A 19,011-nucleotide genomic window follows, 5' to 3' on the forward strand; every position below is an offset into this window, starting at 1 on the left:
GCTGTCTGAAACAAGCTACTGTGCATTTCTTATTTGTTAACACATCTGGAAATGCAAAGAAATCTACTCTTATAAACAGCGTATCTGTTTAATCTTTGAAGATTAAATTTTTTTTAGATACTTAGTGAATCACTAGGACTTGAAAATTTATTTCAGATCCTTATCTTTTCATATTTGCTGTGATATTATTGCCTGAAAACTATGAATCAGTGGCTAGTATTGTGTAATAATGTGTTTGGAGCTTCACACTGACAACTTTTTTCCCTATTTTAATAAATAGCAGTGACAGTATTAAAAGGTGTCCTTGGTGCTTTATGAGTTTAAATTGTATTGCACAGATAATAGAAATACATCTATAATTTTGATATGAGCTATTTATGTTGTGGCTGCTAGGTTTTCTATCAAGACCTGTGTTATGTATGAAACTTTAATAATGCTGCATCTTATAAGAAAAATAACTTTTTCTGAAAGCAGCATCTTGCAAGGGTGTTTTACTCTCTACAGTACAGTAAATGTTTCTGTTAAAATCTGATGAGACAAAGCAGAAATTGATTCTTTATTTCTCTATTTTCTAATAGGTGGCAGATAACGGAAAACCTCAGTTGTCATCTTTGACTTACGTTGACATTAGAATTATTGAGGAGAGCATCTATCCCCCGGCAATTCTGCCGCTAGAAATCTTTATTACAGCCTTTGGAGAAGAATATTCAGGTGGTGTCATTGGGAAAATCCATGCAACTGATCAAGATGTTTATGACACTTTAACATACAGTTTGGATCCCAAGATGGAATCCTTATTCTCTGTCTCTAGCACAGGTGGTAAACTGATAGCACATAAAAGGCTAGACATAGGACAGTACCTCCTGAATGTCACTGTTACAGATGGAAAATTTACTACTGCAGCTGACATTACAGTGCACATCAGACAAATCACGCAAGAATTGCTAAACCACAGCATTGCTATACGCTTTGCAAACCTCGCACCTGAAGAATTCATTGGTGACTACTGGCGCAATTTCCAGAGAGCTTTAAGAAATATTTTGGGTGTGAGAAGAAGTGACATACAGATTGTTAGTTTGCAACCCTCTGATCCTCCTTCAAACCTCGATGTACTACTGCTTGTTGAGAAATCTGGTAGTTCTCAACATCCAACCAGAATTCTACTCCAGAAGATAAACTCCTCTGTAGCTGACCTTGAAGAGATCTTAGGTGTCCGGATACTTGACGTTTTCCACAAGCTTTGTGCAGGCTTGGATTGTCCTTGGAAATTTTGTGAAGAAAAAGTGACCGTAGATGAGAATTCCATGTCAACCCACAGCACAGCCAGGCTGAGTTTTGTCACTCCACGTCATCACAGAACAGCAGTTTGTCTTTGCAAAGGTAAGGAAAAGATGTACCCTGAAAATAAATGATATAATTTCAAACAACCAGAGACATTAATGGTACATTCATTTTATAGTCCAAACACTAAAAATATGCTATAGCCACCATTGACACAATTGCACCCTTTCATGCTAAATAAGAGAAGAATAAGGAAATGATTTTGGGGTCGTTCGTGCCCCACATACAGCTGTCCACCTTTTGATAGCTTATCCAGTGTAAAGCCATAAGAGGGTTTTTGGTTTCTAAAGCATTCTACTTATTTGTTTTATAAAAGTGAACATCCCATTCTGCAGCCCTACCTTGCTTCTTGATTGAAGGCTCAGATAATTGCCTGTCTTTTGACATGCAAGTCCACGCAAAGCACCTTTCTATCTCCCTGGTGCTGCTTAGAATGTTGCTCCACACCACATCTGGACAGTGCCAGGAGCCTTAGCTTCAACTGGCATAGTAAAACATGGCTGCAGAACAGGATGGATCGAGTCAGACCCTCCATGGAAGTAAATGAAGCTATGCTGATTTACACCACGTGAGGATCTGTCCTATGAATCTTTTCTAAAAAATAAAAAAAAAAAATAGGTACAGTATTATTTTCTAAAATAATTAAGGTTTTATAGTAGGTGAGGGATCACATCTTTTGATGGCCTTCAAAAAAACAAAACAAACAAACAAACAAAACCTCCACTAAAATAATATCTACCTGGATTTACCTTAGTAAGCTGGCACATTTTTATTTCAGAGTTTCTGCTGGCAGGGGCTGAAATCATGACTGTTTAGGAATTCCATAGCTATCGTATATACTTGCTGCCTAGCCTATTTTCTTGTCAGTCACCCAAAATAACTACCACTTTCATTCCAATTGTCTAAAGTTAAGAACTTTGTTTTATATTTTATGTTCAAGATGGTTTTGCTTTAAATTACCATGCCTGAAAAATAAACCACTTATTCTGTTTTACAGAAGGGAAGTGCCCCCTTGTGAATAATGTGTGTGAAGGAAACCCATGCCCCGAAGGTACTGAATGTATAGCAGATCTTAAGGAAGGAAAGTACACCTGTGTTTGCCATAGTGACAAGCCTGGCCAGTGTCCTGGTGAGATTTTAATTCTGAAATGCTTTGGATAAGTCTGCAGTACTTTGAAAGGGAACTTTGGCTTTAATCTTGTGTTAAATCATTTCATGCCTGTCTGTCTTTTTTAAGCATCAGTTGGTTCGTCGGTGACATTTACTGGGAGCAGCTATGTGAAATATCGTCTCTTGGAAAATGAAAACAAAGAGGAAATGAAGCTCACAATGAGGCTTAGAACATATTCAACCCATGCAGTTGTCATGTATGCCCGAGGAACAGACTATAGTATCTTAGAGGTATATTATAATCTACCATTGCATAAAACTCTACCTCATACTTTGCTTTTACATCAGCCTAATTAAAAGATATTTTTATGACCAGAATTTAAAGATTTAATAATTCCATCATTGCAGAATTTTCATAATGAATATTGCCTTCAAAGTAAAAAACGTATTGTTATTTATCCAGATGACAGCAAACATTTATCAAAAGCTTTTTTTAAATGTGTAATAATTCCTTTTCTTTAATAAAACTGATCCTTCACTCTTGTTACAGCTGATGGTATTTATCTAAAACTATCAACTTTAAAATAAAGATCAGTCTTTTTTAAATATGCTGATATATCATACAGAAATGATATTGAAGATATATTCTCGAAACCGCTCCCAAGTGGGAACACTGAAGAAGGAGACCCTGGTTCTTCAAACATTCTCTAATTAATCTGTTTAACAATCTGTCACATCCTTTACCACAGGAAAAAACAAAGACAAAGTAAAGCACACACATTTTAATTAAGCCAGACAAAGAGCCATATGCGCAATGATTCATCATCATCATGAAATATAACCTCAATAAACCTCCTGTATGAACAACATCTAATAATGCTTTGTCATTTCTTTAACATAATTGGAAACCTCTACTGGCATAACTATTTAGCATATTTGCTTAAGGTGATTATGTTAGTTGATTGTCACATTGAGTAAAATAAAAGCTAATGATGTGTGGGTGTTTGTTTTGTTTTTCCCCCTACATAGATTCACCATGGGAGGCTACAGTATAAATTTGACTGTGGCAGTGGTCCTGGCATTGTCTCAGTACAGAGTATTCAGATTAATGATGGTCATTGGCATTCAGTGTCTCTTGAAGTGGATGGAAACTATGCCCGGCTGGTTCTGGACAGGGTGCACACTGCATCTGGTACTGCTCCTGGCACGCTTAGAACACTAAACCTAGATAACTATGTATTTTTTGGTGGACATGTTCGGCAACAAGGTACAAGGCATGGGAGGAGTCCACAGGTCAGCAATGGTTTCAGAGGATGTATGGATTCCATTGTACTTAATGGGCAAGAGCTACCACTAAACAGCAAACCGCGGAATTATGCACATATGGAAGAATCTGTAGATGTATCTCCTGGGTGTTTACTCACTGCTACTGAAGGCTGTTCAAGCAGTCCTTGCCAGAATGGAGGCATATGCAATCCACTGACCAATGGAGGTAGGCTTTATTTATTCTTTTGCTGGTTGTTTTAAGTCACTTATCTAATCCTCTGATCCTGGGCCATAAGTTTTTTCTAAGAGGGGTGTTGAGTGGGTGTGGGTTCTGGAATTGTTTATATTTCTATTAACAAATATTGTCTCCATCCAAGCCATTTTGGGTTCTTTTTTCTATTTGTTTGATTAAAACTTGAGAAGTTAGATTTCCTTTCCCTTCAGAGGAGATATTGACTACCAACCTGCCCTTTCCCCCATCCCACCCCCGTAGGTTTGAAATGGTAGATTCTTTGAATGCACTAAAGGCATGCCTTTCATACAGTGTTTGCTTGACTTTAGGTTATTATTGCAAGTGTGCTGCTTTGTTTATGGGAACCCATTGTGAAGTGAGTGTCAATCCATGTGCCTCCAATCCTTGCCTTTATGGTGGCACTTGTATTTCGGTCAGTGATGATTTTGTCTGCCAGTGCAGAGGACAGTACACTGGTCAGAGGTACGTCTTCATTGTTTGTTATAAAAATGCAAGTCATTACATTCAATGTCTATACTCTTTATATAAATCTATAATGTGTTACTGTAACAAGAATGCCTCTGGAGTCCTACAATATAAATAAGATTCTGTATATCTTCTTCCATCTACTTTATTTAGGGCCTGACCTGTGAGGTCTCGGATACCCTTGTGTCCACTGAAGTCAGTTGAAGTTGATGACACTCAACACTTTACAGGATCAGGGCTGTATTTTGTACCATTTATGGGAAGAAGATAATTTATACATTTTTTCCCTTTCCAGGTGTCAGTTGGGTCCATATTGTAAAGACAACCCTTGCAAAAACAGTGGCAAGTGTATTGATAGTTTGGATGGGCCCGTTTGTGAGTGTGAGGCTGGTTTTCGTGGAGAAAGGTTAGTAGCTTCGTACATCTGGTTACATTTACAGTTTTAGCAACATTACTTTTATTAGCACATAACTGAATTAGTACAAACACAAGAACATTTAGCATGGGCCGGAACCCTTAGAATTTTGTAACAATGAAAATTCAAATTTTGCAGGAAGATTCTGTCACTCAGATTAATTATGCTTAGTATGTCCCACCCTTAATAGTTCTAAAATAGGTGCTTACCTTGTATTCACAATGTTTATATCTTACTCAAATGCACATTAGAGATGTATCTGGATTCCTTCATGACAAAGACTGTCCAGAATATTAAACCTTCAAAGCTCTCATAGTAGTACATCACAATGCAAACAACATAAATTTGGAAGCTGTATTCCTTGCACATTTGATCATTGGAACCACACTGTCTTAAGAGAAAAGCGTTTCTTTTTGGGCTGTCTTTTCCATATCAGCTGGTGTGGAATTTATAGACCTAATTTCCCTTTCTGAAGGAAAGACTCATCAGTATGTTAATATTTTCAGTTTGTATATTTGTAAATAAGGAAGCACTCATATTTTTGTGTCAGGATCAAAAGAGGCAGTCTTGTCCTAATCTGTTTTTAATCAACTAATGCCGTAATGGAAAATTGAAAATGTCATTTGCAGTTCATTCTGTAAACTGCAATGTTTTGTCCTTATTCACATTGCTCAGAAACAACTGTGAAACAAAGTGCTCAAACATAATTCTTCAGCAGCTTGGCAGCAAAAAGCATTAGAACTTCCCTATCACACCTCAAGCATGGGTGCTTCTGCTATTTGCAGTATAAGGTGCTGCTCAGCATAAATAAGGATGGCCAAATCTTTCCCTAATAAAATTGTTTGTGTCAAGATGAAAAAACACAGATAAGGAGGCATGAAGCTTACAACTGAAGCTCCAGCTTCTCCAGTGGGATTCACTTATACAGAAGCCTGTACCCGAGTGGAATTCACATCAGTAGATCCCATTATGGGATATGGGTTTAGGGACTCTAGTTTGGACATAGACAAACCAGTTCAGTTAATATTGTTGATGGTACAAGGTTGAAATGGTGAAGAAAGTTTGGTGTCTCAGCCTTGTCATCTTTGAAATGCTTATATTTTAGGAAAGTGTAAAATGGATGTCACTTAGCAATGAGAAATTTATGCTTGACCCCCTAGATGCTGTGGTAACATTTATGTGCCCTCCACACTTGAAGAGTTAACAACCCCTTTTTTATTTTGGGGGAAACAGCAGTGAAAAAACACAGGTAAAAATAGTATCTGTACTCCCCAGATCAGAAAACAATAAATAATAAAATAGCAAATTGTACAGCAAAATGTAAATTCTGTATATTAAAAAACAAAACAAATCTGCAACTGCTGAGTACTAGGAGTTTCATGTAGTATTAGTAAATTAGCATCAACATTCACTATTATTTCTCTGCTCTGGCAGGTGCCTGACTGATGTTGATGAATGTACAGAAAACCCATGTCTCAATGGTGCCCTTTGTGAGAACACACATGGCTCATATCACTGCAATTGTAGCCATGGATTTGGAGGAAAATATTGTGCAGAGATTGTTCTCAATAAATACGTTTCAACATCTTGGAACATTAGCTTAGCAGAAGTAATCGGAATTATTGTTTTCATAGCGGGAATCTTCTTATTAGTTGGGATTTTTGTTTTCTGCCGCAAACTGATCAGTAGAAAGAAGAAACACCAGCCAGAGTCAGAAGATAAACACCTGGGAACAACAACAACAACTTTCTTGCAAAGACCATATTTTGATTCAAAACTGAATAAGAACATTTACTCAGATATCCCACCCCAGGTGCCTGTTCGTCCCATTTCTTATACTCCAAGCATTCCAAGTGACTCCAGGAACAATCTTGACAGGAATTCTTTTGAGGGGTCGACCATCCCAGAGCATCCGGAGTTTAGTACCTTTAACCCAGATTCTGTACATGGCCACCGAAAGGCAGTGGCTGTCTGCAGTGTGGCACCTAACTTGCCTCCACCACCTCCATCTAACTCTCCTTCAGACAGTGACTCAATTCAGAAACCTAGCTGGGATTTTGACTATGACAGTAAGCAATCATCTTTTGTTAAAATATATTTGTGGTACAACTATATTTAGAATTCAGAGTTTGAGTCTATAGTACTAATATAGGGCTATGAGTTTATGGATGTGTTTTACACAAAGAAAAAATATTGAGTCCATTAGATTTTATTGTAAACAGCAAGACACGAGATACATCACATACGAGGAACAGTATACACAGATATATTTTACTGGCGGTGGGAGTTGCCTCTTGCTCGGAGGTTTTGTCACAAATACTTTCAGACTCCTTGGGGGCATTAATTTTTATGAAGAATGTTCAATCCATAGTACATTAATTTTTTGACATTACATTTCTTTTTGCTTTCAGCTAAAGTAGTAGATCTTGATCCTTGCCTTTCAAAGAAGCCTCTGGAGGAAAAGGCCTCTCATCCTTACAGCACTAGAGAAAGTATGTCTGAGGTCCAGTCCCTTAGCTCCTTCCAGTCAGAGTCATGCGATGACAATGGTATGTAATGCCTAATCATTCTTTTCTATTGCTCACGCGCATTTGTTTCCCTCCCTGCCTATCACCCCATATAGATGTGTATATAGTTACCTATATCCATACATAGATTTTATATATATATATGTATATATATGTAATATATGATATTTTTATTTACATACTCTATAGGTTAGTTCCTGAAGGCTACTTAAACCTGTAAAATTAAATAAGTGTTTCAGCTATATTACATTTCATGTTAAATACTGTATCCTGACAAAATATTTATTCCACTGTAAAGTACTAACAACGACAGATTCAGTATTAGGTGTTTGGTGGTGGTAGGAGGTACAAAAGTTTCTTGATATATGTAATCATTGGTTACAAGTTTATCCAGGTCCTCTTTATAAAAAAAATTAGCCTCTGCACAAGTGTAGTTTTAGCTTTGACATTCAGCTTTCAGTAAAACTTTTTGGTGTTACAGTTTCATTTGTTTCCTTTTTTTTCTTGCTGCGGCCTCAGCTCCCATATGGATCAGATCAGTACTGAGTGAGAGCAGAGTTTAAGGGACTGCTTGTAAGTTGGATTATATTAGTAATGAAGGAAGTTGTGCAAAAGGGATTTTACTGTAGAAGTATAGTAGTAATTATCTGGCTTTTGTCATGATCAGATATGAATATATACAAAACGTCCGTGTATCAAAAACATACCAATACATAAAACAAGAATATTATTCTATAATCAGTGTAAATAGTATTTTGATGGTGACTCTGGGAACTTAATTTTCAGTCTTTGCTTTTTACTAATTGGGAAGCTTTCATTCAATTTTATTTTCATTCTAATTACAGACACCTTTTGCTTTTATATGAACACATCATTTTCATTTACAAAGTTTCAAGGTTAAGGAAAATGATTGAACACAGTTTTCTAAATGGATAGTAACCTTACCTGTGTTAATAAATCCAAAATGATTAAATTAAGATGTCTGTTTATGTATCTACTTGAGCTTCCTTAATTACTTAGGAACAAAGTAAATTCTACTTCTCACCAAAGTAGAATGATGTTGTCTTTTTATTAGTGTGAAGTTACATGTATATTAGTGGTGTACATAAGAGCTCATCAGAATAAAATGATACCCAGTCTATTGGCAAAATGTTGAGACATATATAAGCAGGTGGGTTTTTTTAAAACTTCTGTTTTCATTAAAAAGCAAGCTGCTGTTATATTAATAGCACTTCTTCACCTCATAATCTCCAAATATCTTTGCCCGGATTTTAAATCACATATTGATGGGAAAGTGAATGGATAAAGATAGATGTGAAAAGTACCATATGTCACGTTATATCCTACCTGGAGCAATGAAGGCAATGAAAATGTAGTTATAGGGGAGAGACTAACCTTTAATCCGCTTTAAACCACTGAGGCACACAAAACTCCCATTGGCTTCAGTGGGAGTTCTAGACATGAAGCAATGGCAAGTTTGGACCCTCATTTAGATCAGTTTTGGCCAGAATGGTAATCAGTCACTTTTCTTTCTTCCCTCCTCCCCCTTTAAAGGAGCCAAATATCAATTTTAACTTTAATGCAAGAAATTTCTTTTAATACCATATCCCAAAACAGCCAGCTTTAGCATCACAGCAGTGCTTCTTTCATGCCATTTTGGTAGCTAGAGAATGTCACTCAGCTCTTCTGCTGGACATTGGGTCAGAAAGGTGCCCATGAAACCAAATCCGCTCTCAAATATGTACATGCAATTGCTAGTCATTTCAGTAATAATGTGTATGTGACGTAGAATCTGACTTTGCAAGAGTACTACTTTTTTCTCCTGTTCCTTTTCCCCTCCCTAGACAGAGAGCACGCACACACAAACAGTCTAGTAAACTTTTTGTTTTCATTTGTATTCATTTTGTTTGTTTGTTTTTAAGTAGAATAGCCTTGTGACACTGATTTGGCATAGCAAGTGCTAAGGCCTTTGAAATTCAGCTATGCACGAGACGACTTAGCTTACTAGTGCGGCTTATATTACTATAAAAACTAGTTATTATAAAAACACATTGCTCAGGTAACTATGTAGATACTTGGTATTTTCCTTATTCGTTCTCTTTTATATCCTCACTAGTATTTTCAATCCCATTTCATTGGAAGATTCCCCAACCATTTTTGGTTTTAAAGTGGAAAATATATATATGAGCCCTAGTTTAATACCTTTAACCTCCCCATTGGTGTCCTTGAGAAAAGTCCATTTTATAATCTTTCTAGAGTAAGTACCACAGTTAAAGTCATTTGGTGACAAAACATTTCAGAAATTCCTATCTAACCAAAAAACCCTGTGCTTGTGCATACATTATTTGGGTTTCGGGACTAGATATGGTATCAAGTTGCCATTATACAGAAGACTAAATTAAAGACTATATATATAATTTCATATTACGTTGTTATTTGTTAAGGTAGTAAAGCACTGAAAACTTATTTTTATTGTTATGTCTTTATATACATGTATGCTGTTTACATTGATACTAACTATAGGTTTGTTTTAATTTGCTCCTTCCATACCATTTACAAGCTTCCATAGTGACTGTAATACACCTTGTCAATGCTGTTGTTGACTCGGTGGAAAAAGAAGGTATATATGTGTTTTCATTTTTTTATTTACTGCTTTGGCAGAATATTGCATGTTTTTGTCTTGTAGTAATGTGGTAGTAAAGTAGACGGGCAACTATGAAATGTTGTTTACTGCTCAGAAAATGTGTGTATTTTTAGTAGCGTCTGTTTTCCTGTTTTTGTGTGTATTCTCAGTACAGATATATAAAATGTATGGACAATTTTTCAAATGTGAGTGCCTAAATTTATGCACCTAACAAAATTTGGCCTGTTGTTTGGAGGTGCCTCCTCTCCACAAATACCTGTGCAGCATGCCAGGCACAATCCTAGTCCTTATAGTCTTGTTGCAGAAGGCTCTAGCATGTAGACAGGGTGGGGAGAGAGTGCTGCCATGGGCTAGTTGTCCTTCAAAACTGCGCAACAGAGCTGGGCCAGCAATGAGGGGAGTTGGCACACGTTGCATCAAGTAAAGGGAAGCGGTGGGGCTCGTGCATTCCGGCTGGCATTTTGCCTGCCTTAGGCACAATGGGCTTGATTCAAAGCCCTTTGAAATCAGTGAGAATCAACCCACTGACATCAGTGGTCTTTGGATCTGGGCCAGCGCACAGCCCCTACTCTCATCCTCACACACAAACACAACTTTCAATAATGTAATTATTTACACTCCATCATCTCCAGAAGATACAAAACATTGCCGATGAGTCTATCCCACTTTTTGATATATTGAGAATCTGTAACACAAAGACTGCTTTCCTTATAAAATTATATGCTCAAAATATTGACTGTGGATCAAATCCCAGGCCCTTGCTTTGTGGCTGCAGAGGTCCCCCTACCTGCAAACCCAAGGTATTTCTGGTGTCTGAGCTGGATAATCAAGGTAGGGACTAGATAGTCAAGTCCATGCGGGAGTGCATACACTGTGAACTGCATGGAATCCCATTCCAGACCAGTTGCCTTCAGCAGGCCAGAGGAAGGGTGAGGGCAAAGGATCCAATGCAATGAAAATAATCCATTCCTTCCCATCCCCTTCATGGATCTGCAGAGGCTGATTCAGGCATTGGGCTGAAATAGACTCCAGGGATCACCTACTGAGAAAAAGTGTATTCCTGCCCCTCTGAATAATCTGTATTCCTTAATTAGAAAGGATGTATTACACTTTCCTAAAAAGGATTTAGCAATTAAAACCTTGTTCAGAGTGAAGCCACCTCTAGAATATAAAATTGTTTATTGTAGCTGTGGCTTCCATTTGAATTACTGCCCTATAAAAACTAAGTATTATGTAGTATTTAGAGTAAATATATAAACAGAAGGGCAAGTAGATTAAAGCACAGACTTCCCCTTCTAATTACAAGTGCCAGGAAAACATTTCACTAGTATACTTTTCTAGTGCTTGATCAAAGGTTTTCAAATTACAGTGTATTCCATCTATAATGGGCAGAGTTGTGAGAGTGGGTGGGAAGAAACCTTTGAAAGAATTAGACTAATGCAATTTTCTGTGGTTCTAATGGTTAGAAAGGAGAAAAAAATGATGTTTGTGGGATTTTTATTGGGAGTTACAAGTGATCTGAACAGTAGCCAAGTATCAAGATAAGATGGAGAGATGCAGACATTTAGTATCTTTAAAACAATTCTTCAGAGACTCAAGTTTTTTTATTTTTAATCATTTAATATTTTACCTGGGTTGATATTTAAACTACCCTGAAGCTTTACCAAACACCCTGCAAATTTACATCTTCTGTATGCATTTAGTGGTAGACTTATGCTTAAAAAAAACCCCAGAGCTCTGTTTATTGTAAGAAGAATTACACCTCTACCCTGATATAATGCAACCCGATATAACACGAATTCAGATATAACGTGGTAAAGCAGCGCTCCAGGGGAGCGGGGCTGCGCACTCCGGCGGATCAAACCAAGTTTGATATAACGCGGTTTCACCAGTAAGATTTTTTGGCTCCCGAGGACAGCGTTATATCAAGGTAGAGGTGTATATATAAAACCATGCAGAACAAAGAAGCAATTATCAGGCCAAATCCTGCCACCCTTATTCAGTCAAAACTCCCAAAAATTACTTTACTGGGAGTTTTGCCTAAGCAAGGACTGATTTTTGCCTCTGCTCAGCAATATCTTGAGAAGTTTCTAAATTTGTATTTATTCTCTCTTTCCCCATGTTCTCATAATCCATGTGCCTAAAGAAGGCGCTCCAGCCCTTCTAGATTCAACAGGACAGGAAGTAAGTTTTGCCCTCTGTTACCCCAGTATGTAACTCAGGGTAGGTCTACATGGCAATTATAAACCTGCGGCTGGCCCGAGCCAGCTGACTCGGGCTCATGGGGCTTGGGCTTAAGGGGCTGTTTAATTGCGGTGTAGATGACTGGGCTTGGGCTGGAGCCTGGTTTCTAGGACCCTGCAATGTGGGAGGCTTCCAGAGCTTGGTCTGCAGCCAATGTCCAAACACCAACATCGCAAAGCAATTAAACAGCCCCTTTGTTTGAGCCCCGCAAGCCCAAGTCAGCTGACACAAGCCGGCCACAGAAGTCTTTGCAGTGTAGACATGCCCTTAATGGCAGATTTACCCTCCCCAATATTATAATAGAGAAAAGTAAGGGAGCATAGCATGTCCATCAGAAGCATCATGCTGTATAGCTGTTATTTGTATGCCTTCACATTAGTTTACCTATTTGATTCCTAATTCAAATCTTTTCTCCTTTTTTCTTCTCACTTTGCCATCTAAAGAGTCTTTTGCTGTTCCTGACCTCAGCAATTCAAGAGGTGACTTCTGCATGCAGTTGTTCATTGATATTCACTTAACTCTTTGTTAATATTTGGATTTTAATACTGACTTACCTTCAGTTGTTTGCTGTGTATTTGTTTGCAATAATTACTGTTTATTTGCTAGACTTCACATCTTATTTAGATCCTGTAACATTTTTCCTTTTTAGTGCCCATCAGAAAAGTAAAAAGGCATTAAACTGAGTGGTGTTTTCCACCACTGATACTAGTTTGGCTTCCAGTCTCTAATGGAGCATTTTATACTTACTCAAAAAAAAAAGCTTACAAACAGGGAGCAGTTCTGTTATTTATGCATGATAAATTTAATCTTGTGATTTTTGTTTTTGTTTGAATGCAAATGTCTTTACTAATAGAGATGAAAAGGTTTTACAAATATGTTTAATAATTATATGCTGCAGGATTCCATTACTGAAGTAGTCATAGAGTTGAAGGACAGTAATTAGTGGAATCAGTATGTTAATCTTAAGTAGAATGGTAAAGTTACTTTAAGAATTTTATATACTTTACCAAACATAGATTACTACTCTTAGTAGGAAGCACAAGGTTTATATATTCTAAATATATATATTCATAGGAAAAAAGACCACTGATATCAGTGTAATCAGTAACTACACAACAAGTGTCGATCCATAGGAATTTAGATTCCTCAGGGAGGCTGTTCACGTTATTTTTTACCAAAAGAATGATTGTATTCCATTGTTTGTGTCAGCACATCCCATAGGTGAACTGCAGCGCCTCCCACTTTTGCTGAGATGACCAAAATATTAAAACTCCAAATTTGGACAAAATAATAAAATGTTTAATGCATGGCATACCAGAAAGTTGTTTTGTGTTAAATGTCTTTGTGAAACCGGGAGCAGATTGCTCCAGAAGTAATTAACATAAGTTATGTCCTTATTACTAGTGGTCATGTTGTCTTCAGTACAATGTGTTGATTTTCCAGTACAAGTGTACTTTGAGGGCAAAACACTAATACAACTTTTTTTTTTTTTTTTTTTAAACCCACTTCACACCGCAGGTTATCATTGGGATACATCAGATTGGATGCCAAGTGTTGAACTGCCCGGTATTCAGGAATACCCAAATTATGAGGTGGTTGAAGAGCCAGCTCCCCTTTACACAGATCCAAATGCCATAGATACAGATTACTATCCTGGAGGCTATGACATAGAAAGTGATTTCCCACCTCCACCTGATGACTTTCCTGCACCCGATGAGCTCCCGCCATTACCACCAGAATACAGTGACCAGTTTGAATCCATACAGCCACCCAGAGACATGCCGGCGGTGGGCAGCTTGGGTTCTTCTACAAGAAGCAGGCAGAGGTTCAACCTTAATCAGTACCTTCCCCATCACTACCCAGCAGATATGTCAGAACCTCAGAACACAACCAGTGGAGTCAACAGTAATTATAGAGAACCTTATGCTTCTTACACTTTAGGGTACAATAGAGACTTCGAAGCACCCACTGTAGACAACATGTCCCTGTCTGTGTACACTTCCACGGCTTCGTGCTCCGATGTGTCAGCATGCTGTGAAATGGGGTCTGAGGTAATGATGAGTGACTATGAGAGTGGAGATGACAGCCACTTTGAAGATGTGACAATTCCTCCACTTGATTCTCAACAACATACAGAAGTCTGACACTCACACTCAACAAAAGTGCCTAGGCTTGAATGAATTTTAAGGATTCTCGAAGAGCTTTTTTTTTTTTTCTTGGCAGCAGTGCTTGAATGCGTTTGTTTAGTGAGCTAAAACTGGCATGGCTGCACTGGATCATGCAGCTCATTTCAACATATTAGCCTATTTCCATTTCCTGACCTACTGTAATTGGACAGATCAAAGGTTTCCATTGGCTGTGCCATTTCTGAAAGTGTTTTTTGTACTTACTTTGTGTGTTAAATTTAAAACAAACAAACAAACCACATACCACTTCACCATGTTAGCATGATACATGTATTTATATAGTTCTAATGCAAATTAATTTTCTCCAATCTTTTTTGTAAATTTTATGTACAGTTTTGATTTTAATAGTTTTAACTAGATTTTGTAGATATTTTGTGAATTTGTTTTCCACTGAATCTAGTGGTGTTAGTGTGCCATTAAACTAGAACCCTGACTATTATTATAATCAGGGCTTCACTGTATGTATTTTTTTTCCCCCACTGAGGTTTGGCATTTCATTATAAGGATTTCAGCATGTTCATGCGATTCCAGCTGTACATAGGTTAGACGAGATCTGATATTTTCTGGGTCAGATACATGGAAATGTCTTAAATGGGTTGCTGTATTTTAGAATTGTAAACATTTTTCCCTTCTTGGAAAGTGTGTTGGGGACCCTCTGCATACGTTTAGAACCAAAACCACCATGACACAGTTTTTATAGTGTCTGTATATTTGTGATGCAATGGTCTTGTAAAGGTTTTTACTGAAAACTACCATTAGCCAGTCTTTCTTACTGACAATAAATTATTAATAAAATACTTTAGCTTTCCTCTGTGTATCTGTTATGTATTATACAAAAAAAGACAAGGCATTCAGTGCAGCTTTTTTGAAATCTCTCTTTATTTTGTACTGTATAACATTGGCTCCAAGCAACACATTTTCCTTCTTCAAAAATCAAACTGGAGTTATGTTAGATGCCCACTAGATGGGAGTGTGCAACTACTTAATGTTTTTGTTTTGCTTTTTTAAAGAAATCTGGCTAGTATGAATAAATATAGGTACAAAACTTAAGTGGCCTTCTCGCTAGTTCACATTTTCTTTTAAAAACAGATTTGAATTAATTGAATTACCAAATGTCTAAATTGTGAAGCATTTAAAACCACAGCAAAAATCCATATAAAAAGCAATCTTCCAAAGCAAAGTATTTTTAACAAGCAACTTTTTTCCTGTATCATACATGCAACTTCTTACAAGTGTTGCCCAAAGAGTGCATCAACTTTTTTGTTGTTTTGTTTTCTTTCCTGCTAATTTACTTCCATTGTTTGAAGTTCCAGTGTTATTTCCTGCAGACCCTGCGGTGCTAAGCACTGTGTTACTGAAGAAAAAAATCTACTACTGATGTATTCATTATTGCATCATAGTTGGCTCAAAATATTTGACTTTGATAAATATAAAATTTCTGCAAGGAAGGAAATGTGCCATGGTAGAACCAGCTACCTTGTTTGTACTTATTTATTTATTGCTCTGTGTTTGTTTATAGGACTAGAAAGGAGTTTGAAAAACAGAAGGGCCAGTTTTTTCTGGGTACAGAATAGGTGCACAGGTAGGGAGAGGAAGCAAGATGCTTTTCTACCCCTGTCCCTTGCACAAGGAACCTTCCCTCCATGTACCACTAGGGGCTCAATCCACATTTAAGAAGGTGGCGAAGGGGCTGGGCCAAAGTGCCCTGCTCTGGTCCTGGCCTAGTGAACAGAGGGAAGTTGGCTGCACCATCCCCACAGATGATATGCCTGCACATTCCCCTGTGTGCCAGTGAGCACTGGGACAGTGCAGCTCCATACCTTTGTCAACATGAGCTAGTAACTGCTGTCAGAAATAATACCACTCACTGACAAATGTATAAAATGGCCAAATAAAGGGAAATGTAAAAACACAATGCCCTACTGTAGTCAAAAAAAGCAAACGGATGAAAAGCAAAACGAGAAGGTGATGCTATTATTGTTACATCTCATTGGAATGTTAAGTGGTGTATTGGTCACTGCAATACACTGCACTACACAGGATGTTATTGCCATGGGGTTTGTCTGAATTCTTATTGAAGTAAATGGGAGTCTTTCCATTGATTGCAGTGTGTGTTGGATTGGGTCCATACATAGGATGCAGTTTAAGGTAATGAACATAATGTTAGAAAGGAAAAGACTTCAAGGTGACCTTACAGAGGTTTTAGAAAATATACACCTCTATCCCGATATAATGCAACCCAATATAATACAAATTCAGATATAATGCGGTAAAGCAGTGCTCCGGAGGAGAGGGGCTGCGCACTCCGGCGGATCAAAGCAAGTTCGATATAACACGATTTCACCTATAACGTGGTAAGATTTTTTTGGCTCCCGTGGATAGCATTGTATCGGGGTAGAGATGTACATGTAAATTATAGAAATAAATTGTATCCATGGGTGAGGCTTTCAAAATCTAATGATCATCATTAGAAAATTTAGGAACTCATTAGTAAATATGGAATACAGAAATATTATCTGCAAAGATTAATAATCATGGAATAATTCACACTGTAATACTATGCAATTGCAGTTGAAAGTGTAAATAAACGAGAATTATAGTAGATTTTTTTTTTATGACTAAGACTAAGGAGACTAAGATTAAGATAAATCAAATAAAGGACTAGGATTTTGGATCAGATGGCCTTTTTCCTTTATATCTCATACCATGAGAAAAGAACTGTGATAGAACAATTACTTCAAAGAAGTTTGTTAATAAAGCATCTGCTTATTAAATGGCTTAGCATAGTTAATAACTCTTGTGTTGAGAAGCTGATTGGGAAGTTTACTGGTCCAGTCTTTAATAAACTGAGACAGTATTTTGGGTCAGTCCCTAACTGTCCTATTAATGGTAAAGCCAGTGGCAGTTTTTGCTCAGGATTGCTTAGTGCATGGTTCTCTGTGGGATTCAGCTTTGAAAGTTAACCAGCATGGGACCCTCTCAATGGGGGGAAAACATGACTGTGCACAAACTAAAGCTGCTTCCTAATTGGCTTGACCTCAATAGAAGGGAGAGGTGACAATCCGTCTAATACACTGGACTGACATTTTCTTAAGCAACTGAAACAGAACAAAAACGGTGTGCAAGATCAAAGGGTTGATATAAACAGGTTCATACATTTTTATTCAAAGAGTTTGTGCCTTTAACAGAAATTAAGTTTACATCTAAATCAACTGAGTTGGGAAAACCTGAAAGTCAGTCAAGGTTTTTAGTCTATGAAGAAAACTGCTGTAAATTTTGAGACTAAAAAAACCCAAACTTAATTATGGTTTGTGAAAAATGGAAAGCAGTAGAAAGTAAATGGAATCTCAGTGCAGACAATGTCATTTGAAAAAGGTAACTATCAAAAATAAAGGATAGCATAGAATTACTCTCAAGTGATGCAAGGCATTCAACTCTGGTTCAATTCCTTGCATCAATCAGGACCAACTCCATATTATACTTTCCATATATTTATCTAATCTCAGATTGAATACCTCTAATGACTTTACAATGACTATATTATTAGGCAAAGTATTCCACCCACTGGTTGTCTTTTACAGACAAAAGGGCATTATACTGATCATTGATTTAAAGCAGAGTTTCTCAAACTGTAGGTTGGGACCCCAAAGTGGGTCGCAGCCCTGTTTTAATAGGGTCACCGGGGCTGGCATTAGACTTGCTGGGGCCCGGGGCCGAAGCTCAACCCCCACTGGCCAGGGCCAAAGCCCAAGGGCTTCAGCCCTGGGTGGTGGGACTCAGGTTACAGGCTTCAGCTTTGGCCCCGGCTGGGGTGGTGGACTCGGGCGGGCTCAGGCTTGGGTCCCTTCTCCTGGGGTCCTGTAGTCAGAAGGGGGTCTTGATGCAAAGAAGTTTGAGAACCCCCCGATTTAAAGGAAGGGAGAGATCAAGGGTAGAGAAGATGATGTGCTGTAAAAGTATTTGAGAGGGGGAAGAATTAGCCTGCCCTCTAACAGTAGAGAAGAAATGCCGTACATGCTGCCTTGTCATGAGTGCCAGAATCTGTTGCCTTCTTTGGTTATGATCAAATTTGTTATCGTCATTAAAAATACAATGAATATGTTGAGGAATGCAAAATAAACAAACAACCTGGTGAAACTTTTAACCCTTTTAAAACACAGTTGCTATCTGGGTGGATCTCGGTCCCTCAACACTCAGGAATGGTGGGGAGTCTGAATGCTGCCATGGAACCGCCATTTGATTTCAGAGGGTTCCTTTTCAAACTTTTGTACTCTCTACTCCTGAAACTGAAAAAAACTTTCAGGGAACACACCAAGGCTCTGCAGTTGCTGCAACAGTTTTAACATGATGCACCAAAAGGCAACTGCTTTTCCTAACTGGTCTCAGACACCCTCTAAAGGCAGGGGTCGGTAACCTTTCAGAAGTGGTTTGCCGAGTCTTCATTTATTCACTCTAATTCAAGGTTTCATGTGCCAGTAATACATTTTAACATTTTTAGAAGGACTCTTTCTCTAAGTCTATGATATATAACTAAACTATTGTTGTGTGAAAAGTAAATA

The 19,011-nt window shown here is 37.8% G+C and overlaps 1 protein-coding gene across 4 annotated transcripts in view; it reads left to right on the forward strand.

Annotated features, from left to right (window-relative positions):
* The window catches only part of FAT1 (FAT atypical cadherin 1), a 168,288-nt gene extending 153,029 nt beyond the window's left edge, over window positions 1–15,259 (forward strand). For 2 of the 4 annotated variants that reach the window (XM_054031029.1, XM_054031028.1), the window contains exons 19-29: window positions 579–1,380; window positions 2,339–2,470; window positions 2,579–2,742; window positions 3,481–3,943; window positions 4,279–4,432; window positions 4,731–4,841; window positions 6,285–6,919; window positions 7,262–7,399; window positions 9,939–9,998; window positions 12,710–12,745; window positions 13,785–15,259. In XM_054031029.1, coding sequence (XP_053887004.1) covers window positions 579–1,380; window positions 2,339–2,470; window positions 2,579–2,742; window positions 3,481–3,943; window positions 4,279–4,432; window positions 4,731–4,841; window positions 6,285–6,919; window positions 7,262–7,399; window positions 9,939–9,998; window positions 12,710–12,745; window positions 13,785–14,410 — 3,321 coding nt within the window. In that variant the 3' untranslated portion in view covers window positions 14,411–15,259. The remainder of the gene's footprint in view (window positions 1–578; window positions 1,381–2,338; window positions 2,471–2,578; window positions 2,743–3,480; window positions 3,944–4,278; window positions 4,433–4,730; window positions 4,842–6,284; window positions 6,920–7,261; window positions 7,400–9,938; window positions 9,999–12,709; window positions 12,746–13,784) is intronic. The other 2 variants (XM_054031030.1, XM_054031031.1) reach the window with 2 other exon arrangements.
* The last annotated feature ends 3,752 nt before the right edge of the window (window positions 15,260–19,011 follow it).

Source organism: Malaclemys terrapin, chromosome 5 (genome assembly GCF_027887155.1).
Source record: "Malaclemys terrapin pileata isolate rMalTer1 chromosome 5, rMalTer1.hap1, whole genome shotgun sequence".
Lineage (NCBI taxonomy): Eukaryota > Metazoa > Chordata > Testudines > Emydidae > Malaclemys > Malaclemys terrapin.